The sequence below is a fragment of the Erythrolamprus reginae genome, chromosome 2, assembly GCF_031021105.1.
Source record: "Erythrolamprus reginae isolate rEryReg1 chromosome 2, rEryReg1.hap1, whole genome shotgun sequence".
NCBI lineage: Eukaryota > Metazoa > Chordata > Lepidosauria > Squamata > Dipsadidae > Erythrolamprus > Erythrolamprus reginae.
Genome location: NC_091951.1, coordinates 342179386 through 342204542, shown reverse-complemented (window position 1 = coordinate 342204542; position 25157 = coordinate 342179386). Strand labels below are relative to the sequence as shown.

The following is a 25157-nucleotide window of genomic DNA, read 5'->3' as shown; positions in this document are numbered from 1 at the left end:
CACCCGCGCGACTTTCCAATGAGTCCCGAAGACAAACGCGTTGTCTTCGGGACTCATTGGAAAGTCGCGCGGGTGTTTTAAAACATCCCCGCCGACATGGGAGGCTCGCTAGCACACCCCCGAGCCCCCAACCCGGGTTTGGGGGGTGCTAGGAAGCTCCCATTGTTGGCGGAGACCTTTTAAAACACTCGCGCGGCTTCCAAACCGAGTCCTGAAGCCGCGCGAGTGTTTTAAAAGGTCTCCGCCAACAATGGGAGCTTCCTAGCACCCCCCAAACCCGGGTTGGGGGCTCGGGGGTGCTAGGAAGCTCCCATTGTTGGCGGAGACCTTTTAAAACACTCGCGCGGCTTCCAAACCGAGTCCTGGAAGCCGCGCGAGTGTTTTAAAAGGTCTCCGCCAACAATGGGAGCTTCCTAGCACCCCCCCCCGAGCCCCCAACCCGGGTTTGGGGGGTGCTAGGAAGCTCCCATTGTTGGCGGAGACCTTTTAAAACACTCGCGCGGCTTCCAGGACTCGGTTTGGAAGCCGCGCGAGTGTTTTAAAAGGTCTCCGCCAACAATGGGAGCTTCCTAGCACCCCCCCGAGCCCCCAACCCGGGTTTGGGGGGTGCTAGGAAGCTCCCATTGTTGGCGGAGACCTTTTAAAACACTCGCGCGGCTTCAGGACTCGGTTTGGAAGCCGCGCGAGTGTTTTAAAAGGTCTCCGCCAACAATGGGAGCTTCCTAGCACCCCCCAAACCCGGGTTGGGGGCTCGGGGGTGTGCTAGCGAGCCTCCCATGTCGGCGGGGATGTTTTAAAACACCCGCGCGACTTTCCAATGAGTCCCGAAGACAACGCGTTTGTCTTCGGGACTCATTGGAAAGTCGCGCGGGTGTTTTAAAACATCCCCGCCGACATGGGAGGCTCGCTAGCACACCCCCGAACCCCCAACCCGGGTTTGGGGGTGTGCTAGCGAGCCCCTCATGTCGGCGGGGATGTTTTAAAACACCCGCGCCGCCCCCAATCTTAGGCTCCTCGCTAGCGCTGCGGAAGTAAAAACACCCTCTGCACATGCGCAGATGGTGTTTTTACTTCCGCAGCGCTACTTCGCGAAAACCTGCTCGTTGCGGGGGGTCCTGGAACGGAACCCTCGCAAAGAGCGGGGGATCACTGTATTACATTGTTTGGGAACTTGGCTGGCATTGCTGGTAGATAAATGTCATTTTATTTCTCGACCTATTCCCAATGACAAGCTGTGATTCTTCTATAGATATCCCTGCAAAATCTTTCAATCAACCTTTACCTAATATCTACCCTTATTCTATTTCTCTCAAATTTGCAAAGCACGTAGTATTTTCATTATCCATTCACATCATATGTCTGGAGTATGCAAGTTTCTGCTTGCTAGTGACTGCTAGAAGGCAGCAGACGGCCTTCCAGGACCAACCAACAGGTTCTTCCGGCAGATCATGGAACTCTTTGGTAACTATCTCTTAATCCACAATTTGAAGGCATTTATCTTCTTCCTCCTTGTCCACATCTATTCTTATTCCATATATTACCACTGAAAAAACCATTGCTTTAACTGTTCTGAGCCACTTTGATCTAATCCCTATTTGGACCGGGAGTCACTGCTCACAGTCACTCATGCCCTCATCACCTCGAGGCTCGACTACTGTAACGGTCTCTACATGGGGCTACCTTTGAAAAGTGTTTGGAAACTTCAGATCGTGCAGAATGCAGCTGCGAGAGCAATCATGGGCTTCCCCAAAAATGCCCCTATAACACCAACACTCCGCAGTCTGCATTGGTTGCCAATCAGTTTCCGGTCACAATTCAAAGTGTTGGTTATGACCTATAAAGCCCTCCATGGCACCGGACCAGATTATCTCAGGGACCGCCTTCTGCTGCATGAATCCCAGCGACCAGTTAGGTCCCACAGAGTGGGCCTTCTCCGGGTCCCGTCAACTAAACAATGTCGTTTGGCGGGTCCCAGGGGAAGAGCCTTCTCTGTGGCGGCCCCGGCCCTCTGGAACCAACTCCCCCCCCGGAGATTAGAATTGCCCCCACCCTCCTCACCTTTCGTAAGCTCCTTAAAACCCACCTCTGCTGTCAGGCATGGGGGAACTGAGATAATTCCCCCCCCCCTAGGCCTTTACAATTTATGCATGGTATGTTTGCTTGTAGGTATGATTGGTTTTAAAATAAGGGTTTTTTAGTTGTTGTAGTATTGGATTTACATGCTGTTTTTATTATTGTTGTTAGCCGCCCCGAGTCTACGGAGAGGGGTGGCATACAAATCCAATAAATAAATAAATAATAAAATAAAATAAATAGGGAGTGTACCAGGCTAGGAGTTTGGAAACTGACCTTTAGCACTGTCTTAGACATGGAAGCCAACTGGTTGACCTTAGCCAGTCTTGCTTAATGAGCCCTAAAACAAGGCAAGGACAAGCCACTTCTAAAAACGTTGCCAAGAAAACTGCGTGGACTTATTCAGGTAGCATGACCCCTGTCACAACAGCAATTCATTCATTCTTCATGATCTAGTCCAGTGATGGGCAATCTTTTTCTTTTGGGGTGGCAAAAATGGGAGTGCGCATACATGCTGGAACACAACCCCCTCCCCCATGCATGCCATACTCTGCATGCAGGCAACCCTGCGCATGCGTCCCCTCCTCCTGTTGGGCCGTTTTTCACCTTCAGGCCTCCCTGAAACCTCTGAAGTGTAAAAACGGTCCAACGGGCAAACTTTAAGCTCAGAAAAATAGATTCCTGGTTTGCCCGTTGGGCCGTTTTTGCACACTCCAGAGGCTTCAGGGAAGGGCGAAAACACCCTTCTCCAAGGTCAAAAATCAGCTGGCCAGTGCACACAGGCTGACATAGGGCAACGCCTTGTGTACCCTCAGATATGGCTCCACCTGCTACCTGTGGTACACGTGCCATGGATCTAGTCTAAGTTTACAATTCTCTTCCTGCCTCCAATTATTTTTTCCCCTAGCACACTACTCTACATTTATTCTTGAGCCCAAGAAAGCAAAACCGTTTACACATTCACTTCTTAGCAGTCCACTATGAACTCACAAAACATGCTAGTTGACGTTACCTTTGTCTTTTTAATATTTAACATGTTTTTACTTTCCAGTTTTACGTCTATAATGAGCTCTTCTAAGCTTTTAAGCTGATCAAGCGGTGCTGTCTGCATATCTCATATTGTTAATATTTCAACATCGTATTTTAATTTCACTTGTCAGTTCTTCCAGACTTGCTAGTCTTACAATATATTTGCTGTACATGAAAATAGCTATGGGGAAAAATGCATCCTTGTTTCATTCCCTCCCCTATCCTGAATCACTGTTTCTTCAAATGCAGTTCTTACAGTGTAACGATTCCTCCAAAGAATAACCAAGTGTTCCCATATGCACATTAACTTTAATATGTTCTTAATTCTGGTATGAACAATACTATCAAAGGCCATAGTGGGGTTAGTAAAGCATAGGTAAATCTAAAATTCTTTTTCTCTCTCCACTATTCCTGTATTAGTTTTCTTTTTCTTTTACAGTGTTCCCTCGATTTTCGCAGGTTCGAACTTTGTGAAAAGTCTATACCACGGTTTTTCAAAAATATTAATTAAAAAATACTTCGCGGGTTTTTCTTCTATACCACTGTTTTTCCCACCCGATGACATCATATGTCATTGCCAAACTTTTGTCTGCCTTTAATAAATATTTTTTTTAATAAACTTTAATAAATAAACATGGTGAGTAACAGTCTGAATGGTTGTTAAGGGAATGGAAAACTGCAATTTAGGGGTTTAAAGTGTTAAGGGAAGGCTTGCGATACTGTTCATAGCCAAAAATAGTGTACAGTGGTAGCTCGGTTTTCGAACACTTCCTTTCTCGTACATTTCAGATACCGAACAAAATTTTCTGCAAAAATTTGCTTCAGTATCCGAACAAAAATTCGGATAGTGAACAGAAAATTTTGTTTTCTATCCGAAATGTAAGATCTGAGGGACGAGGTGAGAGGGAATGGGAGTCGGAACGCCCCTCCTGGCCGCCCTCTTAATAGCCTTCCAGTCTCTACCTTGTAACTTCTCCACGCAGCAGGAAGGGTAGGGCTGGCTACAATACCGGCAGCTTCGTGGGGGCTACTTTCCTCAGCGTTCAGTCGGTTACCTAAAAGCAGCTGCACCAATTTTTTTTTCCCCGGCGGTGGTGGCTCCGTCGGCTTCCCTTCGAGGAGCAACAGCAGCGTCAGGAACGTCACGTGAAGGGAAGCCGCCGGAGCCGCCACGGGGAAAGAAAAAGTTGGTGCAACTGCCTGGAGGTAACCAACTGAACCGCACGACATTCCCTCTCATCCCGTTCCCTGAGATCTTTATCCCATAGGGAATAGAGGAAATACTGTAGATTTAATTGGTTCCCAGCAAGTCAATGGGCTGGGAACCAATTAAATACATTTCCATTATTTCCTATGGGATAAATTAATTCGGTTCTCGACCAAATCGGTTCTCAACCACAGTTCTAGAACGGATTATGGTCGAGAACCGAGGTACCACTGTATTTACTTCCGCATTTCTACTTCGCGGAAATTCGACTTTCGCAGGCGGTCTCGGAAGCAAGGGAACACTGTATTTTGAGTTTTAAAGTTTTACAAACAAACATAAGGGCAAAGAATAACAATAAGATATAACAGGAAAGCAAAAAGCAAAACAAGCAAAATACAAGTAATACAAGTAACGTACAAAGCAAAAAAGCATGTAACATTATTATTAACATGTTACTAACATTTGCTTCCTTGACATCAGAGTAATATTCTTGGTAGTTGTTTTTTTTAATGTGAATATACAATATACAATTTGCATATATGTCAATACATATATTTTTCATCAGTTTTAATGTTCGTAGGTTTATAAGGTTTTTTTTCAAGCCATATATAGTTTCTCCCATGATATATATTTCTTTCTTTTGCTCATTACATAATTCTAGAGGGAGTTTGCTTATTTCTGCACATTCACCTATATTAGTTTTCTAATATCGTATCCAATTTTTAAAGATTTTTTTAAACTACACCTTTATTATTTTTAAAACAACCTAAGTGAAAATACATTTCTCCTTATTTCCCCCGAACAACCACCCTATGAGGTGGGTGGGTCAAAGAAAGTGACTATCTCACAAAGTCACTCGGTTTAATGTGGGACTAGAACTCAGTCTCCTGGTTTCCAGGCCAGCAATTTAAACCACTATACCAAACTGGCGTATGCCTTTTCTAATATGTACCTGATCACCTGACATTCAATTTTCCATGTATGGCTCTAGTCTTCTTTGCAAGAATGTAAACAAAAAGCTTTGTTTGCATGAAAATTTTGTGCAATGTTTGGATAATTAGCACATTATCCAGTGCATGGGTGTCAAACTGGCGGCCCATGCTCTGGATGCGTCATGTGTAGGCCGCGCTCACTCCAGGAAACGTTGTGATATATCACGTGATGTCACGAGTTTGACACCCATCCTCCAGGACTGTGATGGTGAACCTTTTTTTCTTCGGGTGCCAAAAGCGTGTGTGTGTGTCATTTATGCACGAGTACCCACACCCATAATTATTCACCGGAGGCCTGAAACAGCCCATTTTCCAACTTCTAATGGGCCCCGTAGGCCTGTTTTTTGCCCTTCCTCATCCCCTAGAGCAGTGTTTCCCAACCTTGGCAACTTGAAGATATTTGGACTTCAACTCCCAGAATTCCCCAGCCAGCGAATTCTGGCTGGGGAATTCTGGGAGTTGAAGTCCAAATATCTTCAAGCTGCCAAGGTTGGGAAACACTGTCCTAGAGAGACTCTGGAAGCCTAAAATCCCCTCCCAGAGCTTGTGGGTGAGCCAAAAATCAGCTGGCAGCACACACATGTACACTGGAGTGTGCCAGCAGCTATGGCTGTGCGTGCCACCTGTGGCACCCATGCCATAGATTCACCATCATTGCTCCCTTAGGATCTCTTGAGTTTTTGCAAACTAGCCCTGTCCATCATCTTGAGCTGTCAGCACTTTAGTGGCTTCTTCCCTAACAATGGGATTTCTTTTCCACATGGTACATTTGTTATTGGGGCAATTGCCTGTTTACTTCTTAACAGGTAATCCTCGACTTACAACAGTTCACTTAGTGACCATTCGAAGTTACAACAGCACTGAAAAAAGTGACTGATGATCATTTTTCACACAAGTATTTGCAGTATCCCCATGATTTACATTTGGATGCTTGACAACTGATTCACATTTATGATGGCTGCAGTGTCCCAAGGTCATGTGATCACCTTTTGCAACCTCCTGACAAGCAAAGTTAGTGGGGAAACCAGATTCGCTTAAAAACTGTTGTGTCTAACCAATTGCAATGATTTGCTTAGCAAATGTGGCAAGAAAAGTAGTAAAATGGGGAAAACTAACAAATTTCTCACTTAGCACTATCAAATTTGGGCTCAATTATGGTTATGAGTTGGGCACTACCTATGCATCACTCCGTGAGCTGCATTTGCTACCAGCTGGTCTCCGAATGCAATTTTTAAAGTGTTGGTTATTACCTATAAAGCCCTACATGACTTTTCAACTCCTACCCTCAAAACGTCGCTACAGAGCACTGCACACCAAGACAACTAGACACAAGAACAGTTTTTTTCTGAACGCCATCACTCTACTAAACAAATAATTCCCTCAACACTGTCAGACTTTCTACTAAATCTGCACTTCTATTCTACTAGTTTTTCTCATCATTCCTTTCACCCCATTCCTCCCATGTTGACTGTATGACTGTAACTTGTTGCTTACATCCTAAGATTTTTATTAATATTGCTTCTTCATTGCTTATAGAAACATAGAAGACTGACGGCAGAAAAAGACCCCATGGTCCATCTAGTCTGCCCTTTTACTATTTCCTGTATTTTATCTTACAATGGATATATGTTTATCCCAGGCATGTTTAAATTCGGTTACTGTGGATTTACCAACCACGTCTGCTGGAAGTTTGTTCCAAGGATCTACTACTCTTTCAGTAAAATAATACTTTCTCATGTTGCCTTTGATCTTTCCCCCAACTAACTTCAGATTGTGTCCCCTTGTTCTTGTGTTCACTTTCCTGTTATTTGACCCCTATGACAATCATTAAGTGTTGTACCACATGATTCTTGACAAATGTGTATTTTATTTTATGTACGCTGAGAGCTTATGCACCAAGACAAATTCCTTGTGTGTCCAATCACACTTGGCCAATACAAATTCTATTCTATTCTATGACTTAGGATCACACTACCTATGGGACCGTCTCCTGCTTCATGTATCCCAGCGGCCGGTCAGATCCCACAGAGTTGTCCTCCTCCAGATTCATCCAAGCAATGTTGCCTGGCGGGGCCTAGGGAAGGGCCTTCTCTGTGACAGCTCCAGTCCTTTAGAATCAGCTCCCCCCTGAGATTCACATTGCCCCCACCCTTCTAGCCCTTTGAAATGTTTTAAAAACACACCTTTGCCGGCAGGCCTGGGGCCTTTGAGCATTGACACTCTGCTCCGTCCGATAGTATGACTGGGAGGGGATGAATATCAGCTGAATGTTTGGGGGTTTTAAGATTAGGTTTTAAATGTTTGGATTTTCAAATGTAACTTTTATGGCTGGATTTTGTAACTGTCTATTTTGTGTTCCTTTTTATTCTGTAAGATGCCCTGAGTCCCCTGGAAGGGCGGTCTGGAAATCCAAATAATAAAATAAAATAAATAAAATAAATAATTCCCGAATGGAATTTGTTCCTGAACGTAGAGTTTTCTTTCTCTACATCTGTTTTTATCATTCTACAAATCTGTCTGTAAATGGTTCCGGTATAGTTTATCGTTATTTACCAAGATTAGATCTATTCCAACATTAGTTCTGAGTAATCTTAATTGATGTCTAAAATTTCTTCTAATTCTATGATGATCTGGAAAGCTTCTCTCATTTTCTTCCTATTTTTGTCCATGTGTTCACATTCTTGATTGTCACCTCACACTATTGTCATTTTAAAACTCTCATTTGCAGTCACATACAGGCAAACATTTGCAATCTGCAGGATCTGGGGGGGGGGGAATTATTGACCCCCTTGGAGAGGGTCGCAACTTGGGCGTCCTCCTCGATCCACAGCTGACATTAGAGAACCATCTTTCAGCTGTGGCGAGGGGGACGTTTGCCCAGGTTCGCCTGGTGCACTAGTTGCGGCCCTATTTGGACCGGGACTCACTGCTCACAGTCACTCACGCCCTCATCACCTCGAGGCTCGACTACTGTAACGCTCTCTACATGGGGCTACCTCTGAAAAGTGTTAGGAAACTCAGATCGTGCAGAATGCAGCTGCGAGAGCAGTCATGGGTTTTCCCAAATATGCCCATGTTACACCAACACTCCGCAGTCTGCATTGGTTGCCGATTGGTTTCCGGTCACAATTCAAAGTGTTGGTTATGACCTATAAAGCCCTTCATGGCATCGGACCAGAATATCTCTGGGACCGCCTTCTGCCGCACGAATCCCAGCGACCAGTTAGGTCCCACAGAGTTGGCCTTCTCCGGGTCCCGTCGACTAAACAATGTCGTCTGGAGGGACCCAGAGGAAGAGCCTTCTCTGTGGCGGCCCCGACTCTCTGGAACCAACTCCCCCCAGATATCAGAGTTGCCCCCACCCTCCTTGCCTTTCGCAAGCTCCTTAAAACCCACCTCTGTCGTCAGGCATTGGGGAATTGAAATTTTCCCTTCCCCCCATGGCTTATAGAATTTATACATGGTATGCTTGTATGTATGATTGGTTATTTAAATTGGGGGTTTTTAGATGATTTTTAATATTAGATTTGTTTACATTGTCTTTTTTATTGTTGTTAGCCGCCCCGAGTCTTTGGAGAGGGGCGGCATACAAATCTAATAAATAAATAAATAAATAAATTCAAAAAAAATGTTTTTGTAATCCTAAAAAATCAATACTCCTGCGCCCGAAACACTTATTTGTGGACATGTAGAGTAGCAAGACACTGGAATTGCCCAGCTAATATGATATTTGAAGCATTTTCACAGAATGTAATTACCATGGATAATGATAATTGCCTGTATCCTTATTGCTCAAGATTTACCCTTCATCTTTTCTAACTAGTATACAGCCTGCTCTGAAAACTATTTGGATATTTTTCTTCCTTTGAAATTTTAGGATTTAAAAAAAAATTGCCCTCTACTTTTCTATGGCTCAAATTCTATTTTGCACAAGAATAAGCATTGACTCACCTGATACGCTCTTTCTCTTGGTAGAGGAGTCAACACAAATATCTTTGTCATACTTTGATATATAGCCTTCAATCAAAACTTATTGGCATGTATTTTTTGCTTTATTTTCAAAGTCCATATAGGACCACAATAATGCATAGTTTTTTTCACCATCTGAAAATGTTGTATTCAGTCTGAACTGCATTTCTCTGTCCTCTGTTTCCTATTATTTAGCTAATGTTGTCCATCTGGTGATATCCAGATGTAGAATCCTCATTTATGTTGCTTAAAGAAGATATCAGCAATGAAAAAATAATTCTCCTTGCAAATCCTCCTCCAATATTGTATTTATTCAAATCTTCCTGTAATGCCAAACTGCCTTAAATATACATGATTTTTTTGAAATTTACATTTGAATACTTCTTAACTTGGTGCAGAATTCCCTAATTTTTTCCTAATTATATCTCTAACAAGGAAATAGAATTAGATAATTGTTAATAGATACAACCCCACGGTCTATTGGATTGTAGCTAAAAATATATTCTGAAATGCCTTGCGTAGAATTTTAAGTTTACCATCATTTACCCCAAAAAAGTGAACAGAGAATTTGGTAAACTGTAATGATATAAACTAAATATGACTGGAATGAACTAAGTGTTTGGAAACTTCAGATCATGCAGAATGCAGCTGCGAGAGCAATCATGGGCTTTCCCAAATATTCCCATGTTACACCAACACTCCACAGTCTGCATTGGTTGCCGATCAGTTTCCGGTCACAATTCAAAGTGTTGGTTATGACCTATAAAGCCCTTCATGGCACCGGACCAGACTATCTCAGGGACCGCCTTCTGCAGCACGAATCCCAGTGACCAGTTAGGTCACACAGAGTGGGTCTTCTCCAGGTCCCGTCAACTAAACAATGCCACTTGGCGGGACCCAGGGGAAGAGCCTTCTCTGTGGTGGCCCCGGCCCTCTGGAACCAACCCCCCCAGAGATTAGAATTGCCCCCACCCTCCTTGCCTTTCGTAAGCTACTTAAAACCCACCTCTGCCATCAGGCATGGGGGAATTAAGATTCCTTTTCCCCCTAGGCCTTTACAATTGTATGCATGGTGTGTCTGTATGTATGTTTGGTTTTTTATATTAAGGGGTTTTTAATTTGCTTTTAGTATTGGATTATTATTGTACTGTACACTGTTTATGACTGCTGTTAGCCGCCCCGAGTTTTCGGAGAGGGGCGGCATATAAATCCAATAAATAAATAAATAAAATAAAATAAAAATTAAGAGCCATACCTATTTCTTCTGTTTTAAGGAAAACTCATTATGAGCTCTAAGAAAAGCCATCAGGCATTTTGCCTCCATTTGGACTATAACCTATCCTCTCAAATCCACAATACAGAGGCTCTTGTCCACAGGCAAGATATATTTCCACTGGAATTGCTACAAAATCCAATTCAGATGCCTCAACTGTGTCCAACAATGAAGTTCTAGAGCATGTCAGGTGTAGCAACATTAGTTTTTTCATGAAACACTTCAAATTAACTATGAACTTTAGAAACAGGGAAGTTTGCTTTCCTGTACTGACTTTTGTTAGAGCTAGATTAGTGCTATAGACAAAATGATCTTTCACACTATTACTATTATTAATAACAGGAAGAAGTTTTTAAAAGGCCTTGTATCTTTAAAGGTACCTTTGGACTCATGGACAAAAAAGCCTACACTTTCTCCACTGAGATTTATTTTATGATTTCAGTGGCACTTTTATTTCCAGGGTGTGACTGGTCTCTAGATTTGCGAATGCCCCCTCCCAGCCTACAATGAAGAACTGTTATATAAAGTCAAATCACTGTTCCACTCATCTTCTCAATGTTTCCAGTTCTATTTCCTGGAAATCAGTTTTGCTAGAAATGCTGTGACTGGATACACACAATCTCCACCCATATAACCAAGTGAATGAAGTTGCTGCTGCCAAATATTGTAATTCCACTTAGATGTGAACTCTGGCCTGGTATTCTGTACTTGCGTTTGTAGCAGAATATGTATTATGTAATGTAGGCCAGACTAAGTCCTTTTAAAAATATATTTCACGAATTGATAAAAAGATATATCTCTAAGTGGACATATCTTGGATATTTGTGGATATTTTATTTACTATAAAAATTGCAAGTCCTTCCTCTGAAACCAAGAAATCAGCAAGTTTCTATATAAGAAGTAACTACAGTGATACCTTGTCTTACAAACTTAATTGGTTCCAGGACGAGGTTCTTAAGATGAAAAGTTTGTAAGATGAAACAATGTTTCCCATAGGAATCAATGGAAAAGTGATTAATGCGTGCAAGCCCAAAATTCACCCCTTTTTGCCAGCCGAAGCACCCGTTTTTGCGCTGCTGGGATTCCCATGAGGCTCCCATGCATGGTAAACCCCACCTCCGTACTTCTGTGTTTTTGCAATGCTGCAGGGGAATCCCAGTAGGGGAATCTCAGCATCTCAAAAATGAGCGCTTCGCTGGCAATAGAAGTCCGGAGGTGGGGTTTCTTAGCGAAGGGAGCATCAGTGAAATCGCAGCCTCACAAAAACACCGAAGTCCTTGAAACCCCACCTCCAGACCTCTGTGTTTTTGTGATGCTGCAATTTCACTGAGGCTCCCCTCGCTGGGAAACCCCACCTCCGGACTTCCGTTGCCAGCAAAGCAACCATTAAGGACTGTGCATGTACTATACATATAATAATGAAGTTAGGAATAAATTGGCATAAATATATTTAATGGTTCAAATGCTGGGATTCCCCTGCTGGGATTCTCCTGCAGCATCACAAAAACACAGAAGTCTAGAGGTGGGGTTTCGCATGGAGGGGAGCCTCAGGGGAATCCCAGCAGCACAAAAACGTGTGCTTCGCTGGCAACGGAAGGTATGGAGGCGGGGTATCCCAGCAGCAGCGGTGGGTTTGAAAGGTGAAAATAGTTTGTAAGAAGCAGCAAAAAAATCTTAAACCCCGGGTTTGTATCTCGAAAAGTTTGTATGACGAGGCGTTTGTAAGACGAGGTATTACTGTATAAAGTGATCAGTCTGTGTCTTCATAATACAACTTGATATTAAAAATTGGTGAACATTTAAAAAAAAGGCTAGTTTCCTAATTTTATAACAAGTTCTGTCCAGGTTCCTTATTGTCTATCCTGGCCTCATTATTGTTTCTCCTCTGAAATTCTTTTGACATTTTACACTTATTCTGTAATTTGGTTCTTATCACAATTTTCAGCCACTGCTTAATGTAACCACTCAGTTACAGTACATGACAAATCTCCTACTTCCTGTTTTCTCTTGTAGTTTCATTTTTTTAAAATCCTGTATAAGGGCAGAGAGATCTTACTGGCCATAATCTCTGGATCATTTTAGGTGCTTTCAGAAGAAATATTAGAGAGGACAAGGCCATCACAACAGCAGCTAGATACAGTGGTACCTCTACCTAAGAACGCCTCTACTTAAGAACTTTTCTAGATACGAATCTCGTGTTCAAGATTTTTTTGCCTCTTCTTAAGAACTATTTTCTACTATTTTCTACTTAACCTGGAAAATTTTCCCAGGAAATTTGAGAGCAGCATGAAGGCCCGACCAGTTTCCTGTCATTCCCCCTTTAATCCTGGCCATCTCAAGCTTTTCTGGGCTGCCAAAGGAGCTTTTCGGTGGCGCTTAAGGAGGTTTTGGCAGCCCAGAGCGAACAGAGTGTTTTCCTTTCTCTGGGTGCTTGGAGAGGGAATAAACCACTTTGCTGTGGTGACTCCCTCGCCCTGCTTCCCATAGACCTGGCACGAGGTTGCCTCCTGGTGGGTCTGGGCGCGGAAAGACAAAAGGGGCGCTTCTCCCTGGCCGGATTAACTCGACTTCAGCCAAATTGAGGAGTCACCATAGTGAAGGAAAGGTGCTGGCTACAAAGCGAGCGAGCAAGAGGAGAGGAGAGCCCTTCAGCAAGGGAAGGAAGAGGAAGCAGGTAGCAGTAGCAGCAGCCACTGCCTTTTGGTAAAAGGAGCGGGAGGTTCCTCGCACCTCAGAGTCCCTCTTCTTTTTTTTTAAGCCTTAAAGTTTTGGATTTTTTAAAATTCCCCTCACCTTCTTCCTTCGGCAGCGACTGTCCTCGTCCTCTTCTTCTTCCTCCTCCTCCCACCCAAATTCCGAGCTTTTATTTCTTTCCTAATGGGTTTGCATGCATTATTTGCTTTTACATTGATTCCTATGGGAAAAATTGCTTCTACTTACAAAGTTTTCTACTTAAGAACCTGGCCATGGAACGAATTAAGTTCTTAAGTAAAGATACCACTGTATAGGTTTTCACTCACCAAAACTGCTGGATGTGATCAGCTCCTGTAATTTTAAGTATTTAGAATTTTTCTTCTGCTATGTTGTCTCAACTATATTTGTCAACTGAATTGAGATGGGTGGTTATAGAAGTTGAATAAATAAATATGATGAAAGTGGAAAAATTAATTGCGAAGACACTTTTTTGGTTTTGAGCATACTGTGTTTTGTGTGTGTTTGGATTTGAATCAGTGTGGTTCCTGGCAGTTATTTACACAATAGTAATCCTTTCAGTTTTCTTGGCAACAAGAAAAAAAAATTGGGAAGTCATATGGCCTTCCTCTTAGGGTTGAAAGAAACTAGCCCAAGATTTCATCTCTAAAATGGGACTAGAATTCATAGTACAGTATCTTGGTTTCTAGTCTGGTGCCTTAATCTCTGTACCAAATTGGCTGTCTAAATGGACTACATCAGAATGGTACTTTTACTGCTACTGGACGAGTACTTGACATATATGTCAGGAACAAGATCTAGTTTTTTCCCATCATTCCTATCGCCTATCTCCTCCCACTTATGACTGTAACTTGTTGCTTGTATCATTAAGATTTTTATTAATATTGTTTCTTGATTGCTTATTTGACCCCTATGACAATCATTGTGTTGTATCTAATATGTACACTGAGAGCGTATGCACCAAATACAAATTCCTTGTGTGTCCAATCACACTTGGCAATAAAGAACTCTATTCTATTCTATGAATTTGGATGAGGTCTGAATCAATTCCCAGATCCCCACCTAAAGAGCCACTTTTGGTGAAACCTCATGCTCCATGAACCATCACCTGACCCAATCTGCAGGGTACTTTCCATCAAGGAAATTCAAGGATAAGTCCCATGAAAATTAAATTCCCTCTTAGTGCAGGGGTCTCTAACCTTGATATCTTTTTTATATTATTGTTGTGAGCCGCCCCGAGTCTTTGGAGAGGGGCGGCATACAAATGTAATAAATTATTATTATTATTATTAATTATTATTATTATTATTTTTCAACTTGTGGCAGCGCATGCTGGCTGAGGAATTCTGGGAGCAGTAAAAGTCCACAAATCATAAACGTTGCCAAGGTTGGAATGGAGACCCCTGCTCTAGTGATTGCCCCATTTAGTGGTTGTTTGCCTAGCATGAATTCTTCTCATCTGATGATTCCTCATTTTAAACAGAAGAACCAGCCATGATTGTGTTTAGTGTTAGCTGAAAGGCAATACAGTAGTTCATTTGCGAACAAGGAGCCCGTCTGCTTAGAAACAATACAGGCTAGACATTCCCAATTCAGAAAAAAGAGAAAAAACATCCAACCACAATTAGTGAGTCAGAACCAGTGTGCAGAATAAGCAAACCCAAATTATGGGGTTCTATTAAACAAGCAAGTCCCCCAAAATCTCTCAACCCAGATTCCTTATATGGAATTGGTGCTTCTGAATCAAAATGCAGATTTCTTAAAACCACTGTGATTAGAAAATAATTTACCATAGGTATAGTCCTCCCTTAGCAACTGACTCATACAATGACTATTCAGTTAACAACAGTAATGAAAAAGTAACCTTACAACTAAACTAGCGTTATTTACCCTTATTATCTTCCTTACTGCCTTTCCTTTCGCTGTATTATGATTATACTGTACTATTGCTTTGCATATACACTGAATGTTTTTGTACTAGAGATAAATTCTTTGTGTTTTAATCACACTTGGGCAAATAAGGTTCAATTCAATTCAAACTTCACATTTATGACCTTCACAGGTCTCTAAAGTTGAAGAAACTGAAGTCAGATCACAAGCATATTCATGGTTTCATTTAGCGACCACATCACATAATGACTCAATTGCCAATTGCCAGTCTCAATTGTGGTCACAATATGACAACTCTATATACAATGAATTGTGCTCGTCCTAAACTTATACATCATTTCCTTATCCCATAGCATTCATTTCTATCCATTCAATGAATATGGATATACAGTGAACCCTCGAGTTTCGCGTCCTCAAGGATCGCGAAAGGGCTATTTCGCTAGTTTGCAACCCGGAAGTAAACTCCACCATCTGCGCATGCGTGCCCTTCCACGCATGCGTAGATGGTGGAGTTTCCCCGCTGGGCAGAGGCTTCCCTGGGTCTTCCCCCTCTTGCCCTGGTAAGACCCCAGCGGCGGTGGGCTGGAGCGCGAGCTTGGGGCACCCTAGCTCCGCTTCCCAGCTGGGAAGCGGATCTAGGGAGTCCCCACCGCGCGCGCGTTGCTGGGGAAAGCGCGCGCGCTTGGGAACATCCCAGCTTCGCTCCCCAGCTGGGAAGCGGATCTAGGGAGTCCCCACCGCGCGCGCGTTGCTGGGGAAAGCGCGCGCGCTTGGGGACTCCCTAGATCCGCTTCCCAGCTGGGGAGCGAAGCTGGGATGTTCCCAAGCATGCGCGCTTTCCCCAGCAATGCGCGCGCGGTGGGGACTCCCTAGATCCGCTTCCCAGCTGGGGAGCGAAGCTGGGATGTTCCCAAGCGCGCGCGCTTTCCCCAGCAACACGCGCGCGGTGGGGACTCCCTAGATCCGCTTCCCAGCTGGGGAGCAAAGCTGGGATGTTCCCAAGCGTGCGCGCTTTCCCCAGCAACGCGCGCGCGGTGGGGACTCCCTAGATCCGCTTCCCAGCTGGGGAGCGAAGCTGGGATGTTCCCAAGTGCACGCGCTTTCCCCAGCAACGCGCGCGTGGTGGGGACTCCCTAGATCCGCTTCCCAGCTGGGGAGCGAAGCTGGGATGTTCCCAAGCGAGCGGGCACCCAGGGAAGCCGTTGCGCGAGCAACGGGGTGGGCGGGCGAAGGGCGGGCAGCAGTAGAAGCAAAAACACCATCTGCGCACGCACAGATGGTGTTTTTACTTCCGCACCGCTACTTCGCTAAAAATCGATCATCGCGTGGGGTCCTGGAACGGAACCCTCGCGATGATCGAGGGTTCACTGTATTATATTCTTTGGTATATATCCCGTACCAAATATTTCTTATTTATTTTTGGTGCTTTTGTGTGATGTATGTGAGCTGGATTGTGAATATTCTGCCTAGCTGTTCCTCCCCAAAACATGGGACCACGAAACTGAATAATTATTTGGTAATGAAATTGCAAGTTTCCCAAGCACTCTGTAATAACCATTGTTCTGAAAAAACAATTAACAAATGTTACTCAACATGGTGGAAGCCTCCTGGATAAAAAGGTTTGTTTCCCAGGGACCTTTCCTTACAAACCACACCCATTTTTCAAAGTGTCACTGTTTTTAGCACTTCTACCTCCAAGACCATTTCTCGTCTCTCGAAAAACCAAGCTTCCTTTACAGTTTCAAAATATTTCCCTCCTATCTGGACACGTTCTTCTGTTAAAAATCCTTTTGTCAAATTTAGATGGATCCGATCAGGCCATTTCCCTACTTCTTCACCCAGCCACATTCCCACCTTAACAGTTCAAACTGCTCCAGGCCAAACTTCCTCTTACTCAGCACGAAATGCTCCCAACCCACAACTAGGTTTTGAACACCATTATACACATCCCAATGAGGGGCATGGCATTTATGATTTATTTAAATATATACGCTGCCCAGAATCCTTCAGGAGTTGGGCAGCATATAAATTTAATTAATAAGTAATAATAAAAAATAAATATTTATGTATTCATTCCAGATTGCCTCTCATTTATTCCAGATTGCTGCAAAGGTTCCCTATTTTTCACCAGTTCGGATATAATCCTTTCCTCAAACTTTTCAGTTTATAAAGGCATTCAATGCAAACCTTCACAACTCCCAAAGTGAACACATGTTTAAGGGAAGGAATTCCAATTTTCCAGCTTTCTTTTGGGGACTGTTCTTGCCATCCCCTCTCTTCCACTTGGCTCTTCTTTTATCATCCCCCCCCACCGCCCAAAATAATCATGCCCAATCAAGTGCTTTAGGATTGGACTCCCATCTTCCTCTTCAGTTGGGGTTGATGGGAGTTTGAGTCCCCAATCTGGGAGAAATCGTTCCCCAAAGTCTCCCACTCCTGATATGCATGGTTCACCTCCAGTGATGGGCTGCCAAAATGTTTACTGCCACGTTTTGGTGTGGCTTATTTTGTGGGTGTGGCTTGATGGTCACATGACTGGGTAGGAGTGGCTTGCCGGCCATGTGGCCAAGTGGGAGTGGCTTGACAATCATGTGACCAGGGGGTGACTTAAAGGTCATATGACTGGGTGGGGGTGGCTTACCCACCAAGATAAGTTTTCAAAGAGGTGCTTGGACTCTTTTTCAATTGATTAAGTCCCATTATTTGAATAGCCACAAAAAGGACAAATGACAGACAGCATTATTTCTTGAAGAGCACAGTCACATTTTCAGGTTTTGTGCTGAACCCACAAGGTTCAGTAGGACAAAAGATTAGGCAGGTAGCTCAGTTTTCTTGAATTGCTATAAAAGTTCAGTTCTAGATAATGATTAAAGCATTCATGGGCAAAAATATACTATTTAATTATTTCCTATTTTGAATTAAGGATCGTAGTAAGGCAGTGTTTCCCAACCTTGACAACTTGAAGTTATTTGGACTTCAACTCCCAGAATTCCCCAGCCAGAGAACGCTGGCTGGGGAATTCTGGGAGTTGAAGTCCAAATATCTTCTGGGAAACACTGTAGTAAGGTACTAGAGAAGGAAGGTCAATAAAAAACTATTAAGTATTCAATAAATCGTGGATAAACTTACTACCCGACTGCGTCTCCCCCCCGGGGGCAGCAGACTATTACTGGTTCCCCCCCAAAGGGCCGCCACCCCGTTACCTCCCCGAGGGAAGGAATCCCCTTCCCGGGATCGGTCTACCTCGAGGCCCACGCCCGCCATCAACTCACCCTGCCGGCCCACGATCTCGGCCACATGCTCGGAGCTGGGCACCGGGACGCACTCGGTGGTGTTGACGCTCTTCCTTCGCAGCAGCGCCGCCTGCTCTCCGTTCAAAACCGACCCGGGCGGCATCCCGGCTACCACCGCCGCCGCCGCTGCTGCAGCCGCCGCCGCTCCGGGCGGCCCGTAAGATTGCGAGAGCATCGCCGCCATCACCCCGGCGTGGACATCGTCGCCGGGCCCGTAGAGCGCCCCGCCCAGCGCTCCCGCTTCGGGCACCTCGAAGGCCGAGCCGGCGGCGGCGAGCGGTAGTGTAGAGACCGAAGGCGGCAGCAGGACCGAGCCCAACCCCGGGGGCAAAAGCGGCGGCGAGGAGGAGGCCGGCGGGGGCAGCAAAAGCAGCGAGGCCGGGCCGCAGAGGACGCCGCCTGCCCGGGGCTCCAGGAAGCCTTCCTCGTCCTCCTCCTCTTCCTCCTCCTCAGCGGCCTCGTCGTCTTCTTCTTCGTCCTCCGGCGGCTCCTCCAAGTCCAGCTCCAAGTCGCCGCCGCCTCTTTCTCCTTCTTCTTCCTCAGGCGCCGCCTCCTCCTCTTCCTCCTCCTCCTCGTCGTCTTCTTCCTCCCGGGCGGCCTCGTCGCCGCCTTCCTTCAGGCCCAGGGCGGCCAGCCGCTCCCTCAGCAGCCCCGTGTCCGGCAGCAGCGGCGGCTGAGGGGAAGACGGCTGAGCATGGTGGTGGTGGTGGTGGTACTGGAGCAGCAGGCCCGGCGGCGGCCTGGGCGGGGCGGCCGCCAGCGGCGGCAGCAGCAGCCGCGCTCCCAAGTCGGGAGGCTCTTCTTCGGGAGGCGACGGCGAGGCGCTGCCGCTCGGCATGGCCGGCGGAGGAGAAGAAGAAGAAAGGGACGGCGAGGCGCTCCGGCTACGCGGGGCCCGGAGACATGCTGGGGCGGCTGAGGCGGCGGCGGGCTCTCCGGCCGCTGCTTCTTCCTCCTCCTCCTCTTCTTCCTCCTCCTCCGCCGCCGCTGCTGCTGTCTCTTGGGGGGCGGCCTGGGCGTTGCTGCCGCCGCCACCGCTGATGGCGACGCTGCTGCTGCCGCCGCCGCCACGGCCCGCGCTCGCCTCAGCGCTTCTTTTGTTCCATGGCGGCGGCTGCGGCGGCGGCTGCTGCAGCTGCTGCTTCTCTCCGCCGGCTCCAGCTGCGGCAGCGGCGGCCGCAGGCAGCAGCAGCGGCGGTGACGGCCCGGGCAACTCCAGCCCCGCCCCGCGCCGCTCCCCCAGCCGGGCGATTGGGTGGCGGCCGCGCGGGGGAAAGCAGGGGCCGGGGCTCGGCGGCGGGAAGCGGCGGCGGCGGCGCCTGGGATTGGCGGGCGGCCGCGAGACCAGCGGCGAATGCCGAGGGTGGCGGTGGCGGCGGCGGTTTGTCGGGCTCCTTCTCCGCCTCCGGTCCGGTCCCCGCGGGCAGCATCCACACGCGGCCCACCCTGCTGGCTCTGCCCAATCTCGGCTGCGGGGAGGGCGGCGGCGGCCCGGGATTGTTGGGTTGGCCCGGCGGGTATTGTGACGGGGCGCCAGAGGGAAAAAAAAACCTGAGGAGAAGAAAAAGCGGCGCCAAGGCGGGAAAAAAAGGAGCCCTGTTGTGGGGTTCGGGGAAAGGGGCGGTCTTCATAGGAGACCTGGAGGCCGAAACGGGCCTCTTTTGCAGGCCTTGATTTGACCCGGCTGGCTGGATTTGCATCGTGCTATGAACGCCCTTCTCCGCCCCGAAGCGAGGGTTGAATCAGGTTTAGTGGGTTGTGGGAATGGACTTGTCGAAGGAGCATGGGGGTGGGGGTGGGAGGTGAGGTGTGGTGTTCAAACTTCGAAGGGTTTATTTATTTATTTATTAGATTTGTATGACGACCCTCTCCGCAGACTCGGGGCGGCTCACAACAATAATAAAACAATATACAGAGAACAAATCTAATATTTAAAATCTAAAAACCCATTATTTAAAAGAACATACAACACAAGCATACCATACATAAAACTATATAGGCCTGGGGGGGAAATTCCCCCATGCCTTATGCCAGAGGTAGGTTTTAAGGAGTTTGCGAAAGGCAAGGAGGGTTGGGGCAATACTAATCTCCCGGGGGGGGGGGAGCTGGTTCCAGAGGGCCGGAGCCGCCACAGAGAAGGCTCTTCCCCTGGGTCCCGCCAGATGACATTGTTTAGTTGACGGGACCCAGAGAAGGCCAACTCTCTGGGACCTAACCGGTCGCTGGGATTCGTGCAGCAGAAGGCGGTCTCAGAGATATTCTGGCCCGATGCCATGAAGGGCTTTATAGGTCATAACCAACACTTTGAATTGTGACTGGAAAATGATTGGCAACCAATGCAGACTGCGGAGTGTTGGTGTGACATGGGCATACCTAGGGAAGCCCATGATTGCTCTCGCAGATGCATTTTGCACGATCTGAAGTTGAAAGTAGTAATACACAGTCACACACACAAAAGCCTTTTCTTTCCTACCAGAGGTTAGAACAAGAAGCAATGGGTGGAAACTAAATAAGGAGACAAGCAACTTAGTACTAACGAAAAATTTCCTGACAGAATAATTAACCCAGTATTTCTCAAATAGAAATAGGGGGTGCGAAGCAAAGGGGGGGGGGTGACCTTGGGGAACATGTCTTTGGTGCAGATGCTCTCAGTGTACATAAAAGAAAAGATACATTTGTCAAGAATCATGTACAACATTTAAGGATTGCCATAGGGGTCAAATAAGCAACCAGGAAACAATATTAATATAAATTGTAAAGATACAAGCAACAAGTAAGGTGGAGAAGATGGGTGATGGGAACGATGAGAAAAAACTAATAGTAATAGTAGTGCAGACTTAGTGGATAGATTGACAGTGGTGAGGGAATTATTTGTTTAGCACATTGTTTCCCAACCTTGGCAACTTGAAGATATTTGGACTTCAACTCCCAGAATTCCCCAGCCAGCGAATGCTGGCTGCGGAATTCTGGGAGTTGAAGTCCAGATATCTTCAAGTTGCCAAGGTTGGGAAACACTGGTTTAGACACTGTTCTTGTGTCTAGTTGTTTTGCAGTCTCTATAGCATCGTTTTGAGGGTTCAGTTTTTCACTATTATGACCTTTGGAGCGATCATGTAATCCGAATTAAGATGTTTGGCAACTGATTCATATTTATGACGGCTGCTGTGCCCCAAAGTCATGTGATCCCAATGGGCGACCTGACAAGCAAAGTCAAAGGGGAAGCCGCATACAAATTTAATAATAATTTAATAAATAAATTCACTTAACAACTGGCTTACTAACTGCAGTGATTCAATTAATCTCTGTGGCAAGAAAGGTGCTGCAAAACTCATTGAACAAATGTCTCACTTAACAACTGAAATTTTGAGCTGAATTTTGGTTGTAATTCAAGGACTACCTATATAGATGTTTGTGTGTGTAAGTCAGATAGCAGTGAAATCCATGCAAGTTACAGTACAGTACTAGCCAGGCCTGATCAGGGATTGAAATATCAGAGAGCATTTACCCCAGTCATTCTTTAGGTTGGTAATGTCTGCGGTACTTTGTCCTATTTTCAACTTGATCTAGGAAAGATTTTGAGCTTTCCTCTTCTCTAAGGTAGACTCAGAGGCAACTAACCAAGCATCTTTCCAACATAAAGCTCTTCCCAGATTGTTATCTCCAGAACATAAAATAATGGCAGGGACCTTGGAAATCATCTGGTCCAATGATGGCAAACCTATGGGACTGTCTTCTGCCTCATTATTATTATTACTATTATTATTAATAATAATAATTAGATCATGCAACCCAGAGGCCAATTAGGTCCCACAGAGTTTGCCTTCTCCAGGTCCCATCAGCCAGACAATGTCGTCTTGCGGGACTTAGGGGAAGAGCCTTCTCTGTGGCGGCCCCAGCCCTCTGGAATGAACTCTCCCCGGAGATACGTACTGCCCCCTCCCTCCTGGTCTTTCCTAAAGCTTTGAAGACCTACCTCTGCCGGCAAACATGGGGACCATGAATTACAAGATTGTCCCCAGCTGATATGAATGATTGAATGTGGATGATTGCATAAGGAGTTTTAGATCTTTACTAATTTTGCATATGTTTATAAAGAATTAGATTTCTCGTGTATATTCTGTGTGTTTACCATGTTCTACGCTGCCCTGAGTCGCTTGGAGAAGGGCAGAATAGAAATCTAAGAAATAAATAAATAAACCTGTCAGATCTGCCTCCCTTCAGGATCTAGGAAAGTAAAACTCAGAGTCCATTTGGACTTCAAAGAGCACTTTTACTAGATAAGAAGTGAACGCATCAAAAGTAAAGCAAAGTCTGATGGAAATGATGTGCAGAATGCGCATTACAAAGATCCCCAAACCCTCCCCAACAGTCCCTGGGCCATCCACTCAATCCCTATGTTCTATCCCGGGCTTTTCAGATCGAAAGAAATGTCTAAAACCTACGATTTAAGCTTTGAATTACACTATTTGAAAAAGCAACATTTACGAGCAGAATTCCGTCTTTAAAAGTTCGTGGAATAGATTTCTATGCTGTGAAGTTATCAGATAAGCTTCGGGGTAAGGCACCGTCTTCAGGCCTAATGGCATTCCAACAAGATAAGACAGGCAATGAGTCATAAGGTATACAATTCAGTTCACCGCATTCTGACAGGTGGGCAGTGTCTCGCAGAGGACTTTTGCAGAGGAGAAATCAGGTATTCAGGGGAGCATTTTCTAGAACCCCAGATCTAACACAGCATCCATGAAACCAACGTTGAAACTCCACCCAGAATTGCACAAGATCTTTCCCTTTTATACCTGCTGGGAATAGTCAGCAAACCCCCTAGAGTTAAAATTACAAATTACTTCCTTTTACCATATAAGGGTTGTTATGTCTGCTTTGTAACCTGAATCTAGCATCTAAGAGTGGTTCATCCACTCTAAAGTTCCCTTTGTCCTCTGACTCGGACCAATCCCCCATTGACATATCTGCCACCTCTGGTAGTTCCTTGAGTTCATTCAGGTCTTTTTCTCCATCACTCTTACTCTCTGCATCAGCTGGCAACCCCACTGGCCTAGGGTATCAAGAGGGGCCTGGCTCATCCTCCTCAGAGTTTGACATTGCCAGAGGTGGACGAGGAGCGCTCACAACACCCTATGTCCTTAGGTGTCAGGTGGGTGCATTATCCTTTAGGTTTTCAACATCTGGTATGCAATGGCCGTTGACCTTGAGCCTACGATAAACATGTCCATGATGCATGACTGTGCCAGGAGGAGGATGTTGGTGCTAACCCTCCCCCAACAGCTTTCAAACTTCTACCCAGAATTCTCCAGCACATCTTCCCCCCTCCCAAAATTCCAGTGCCCTCTCCCACCATTTCAATGGAAGCCGATGCAAGCAGAACATGAAGAATTGCAGAGGCTGATATAACTTTTTTTTTTTTTTTGCTTCAGTGCTGTTGTGGTTAGCTCTGGCCCAGCTCCTGCCCCAAGGACTGTGGATGTGGGGGAGACATCCACATGCTGAGGCCTGTTTTGCTCCCAGTGGAATCTGCTGATGAAGGCTCCTCTGACCAAGAAGACATGAGTGACAGGGAGGAGGGGAGTGTGGCAGACAGCTCAGAAGGAGATCAATTATCTAGCTCCTCCTTGGATTCAGAACAAGAGTTAATGATACAGCCACGCATGCGAAGAGCGATGCATAGACAGCAACAACTGAGAGATTATTATCAAAGAAAATGAGGCCACCTGTGGTTGGGTGGGGCTGTGGTAATTAGTGAGGCTGCTATAAAGAGCAGCCTGTGGGGTTTGGCCATTGTGGAGGATTATCTGATTGTTGTGTTTCATGCCTGCTTTGCTGACTTTGATCTTTGTGTGCTGATTTTTCCCTGGTTTGAAACTAAACCAGAGCAAAGTGTGTTTCACTTTGTGAAAGAAGAAGGACTGTGAATTGCCTCACAGCTGCAAGCTAAGTATCACAGAACTGATAAGGGACTTGTACAAATTACCAGTTTGGAGACGAGTGCTCTTTGCTATACAAAAAGAGTGCTTAGTTTATTTGAATTTTTGGTATAAAGAACATTGTTTTGAATTTTCAAACGTGTGTGTGTCTGAAATTGTATCTGTGCATTTTCGGGAGGATTCTACCAGAGAGCTCGACAGAACAGGTGCCAAAAGTGCATGTGTGCCAGGACGCACAAGGTAGCATGCGGAGCCACATCTGGGCACATGAGACATTGCCTTATATCTTCTTGGTACTTTTAATAGGAAAATATGCAGGTGCTTTAATGAGTTTAGGTGCTTTAAATTTAAGCAGATAGCTGAAATTGTCACTTTAATTCCTGGGCATATTTTTCTGAAATCGCCTCTTAAACATTGCCCGATATTTTTAGTTCCTTGTGCCTCTATAATAACTGCTATTCTTTGCAGTGATTTAAATTTTAAACTGATCGCTAGATCATGGTTGTAATCATCTTGCAAAAGTTTCTCGGTTTTTAAACCTTGCTTTAGCTGCCCAAGTCTGATCATTTTTTTAAAAAAAGAGGGACAATAGCCCCACTGCCAAGTGGGTCTTCAACACAGGGGAGTATCTTAATTTTGTGTGTGTGTGTGTGTTTCATTAACAAATCTTACATTGTGAATTCAGCCCCTTTGACTTGCTCTCAGTAAGCATTTTGTGTGGACATGTTTACTGTTGTGGGTTTTGTATGCTGCTTTAAACAGGGATTCACAATCTTTAGA

The 25157-nt window shown here is 45.4% G+C and overlaps 1 protein-coding gene across 1 annotated transcript in view; it reads right to left on the bottom strand.

Moving 5' to 3' along the window:
- MEX3C (mex-3 RNA binding family member C) overlaps positions 1-20009 on the bottom strand; it is a 69370-nt gene extending 49361 nt beyond the window's left edge. The window contains 2 exon segments of the mRNA XM_070743550.1: positions 18418-19711; positions 19713-20009. Of these exon segments, the coding sequence (XP_070599651.1) occupies positions 18418-19711; positions 19713-19868 (1450 nt within the window). The 5' untranslated portion in view covers positions 19869-20009.
- Positions 20010-25157: the final 5148 nt, after the last annotated feature.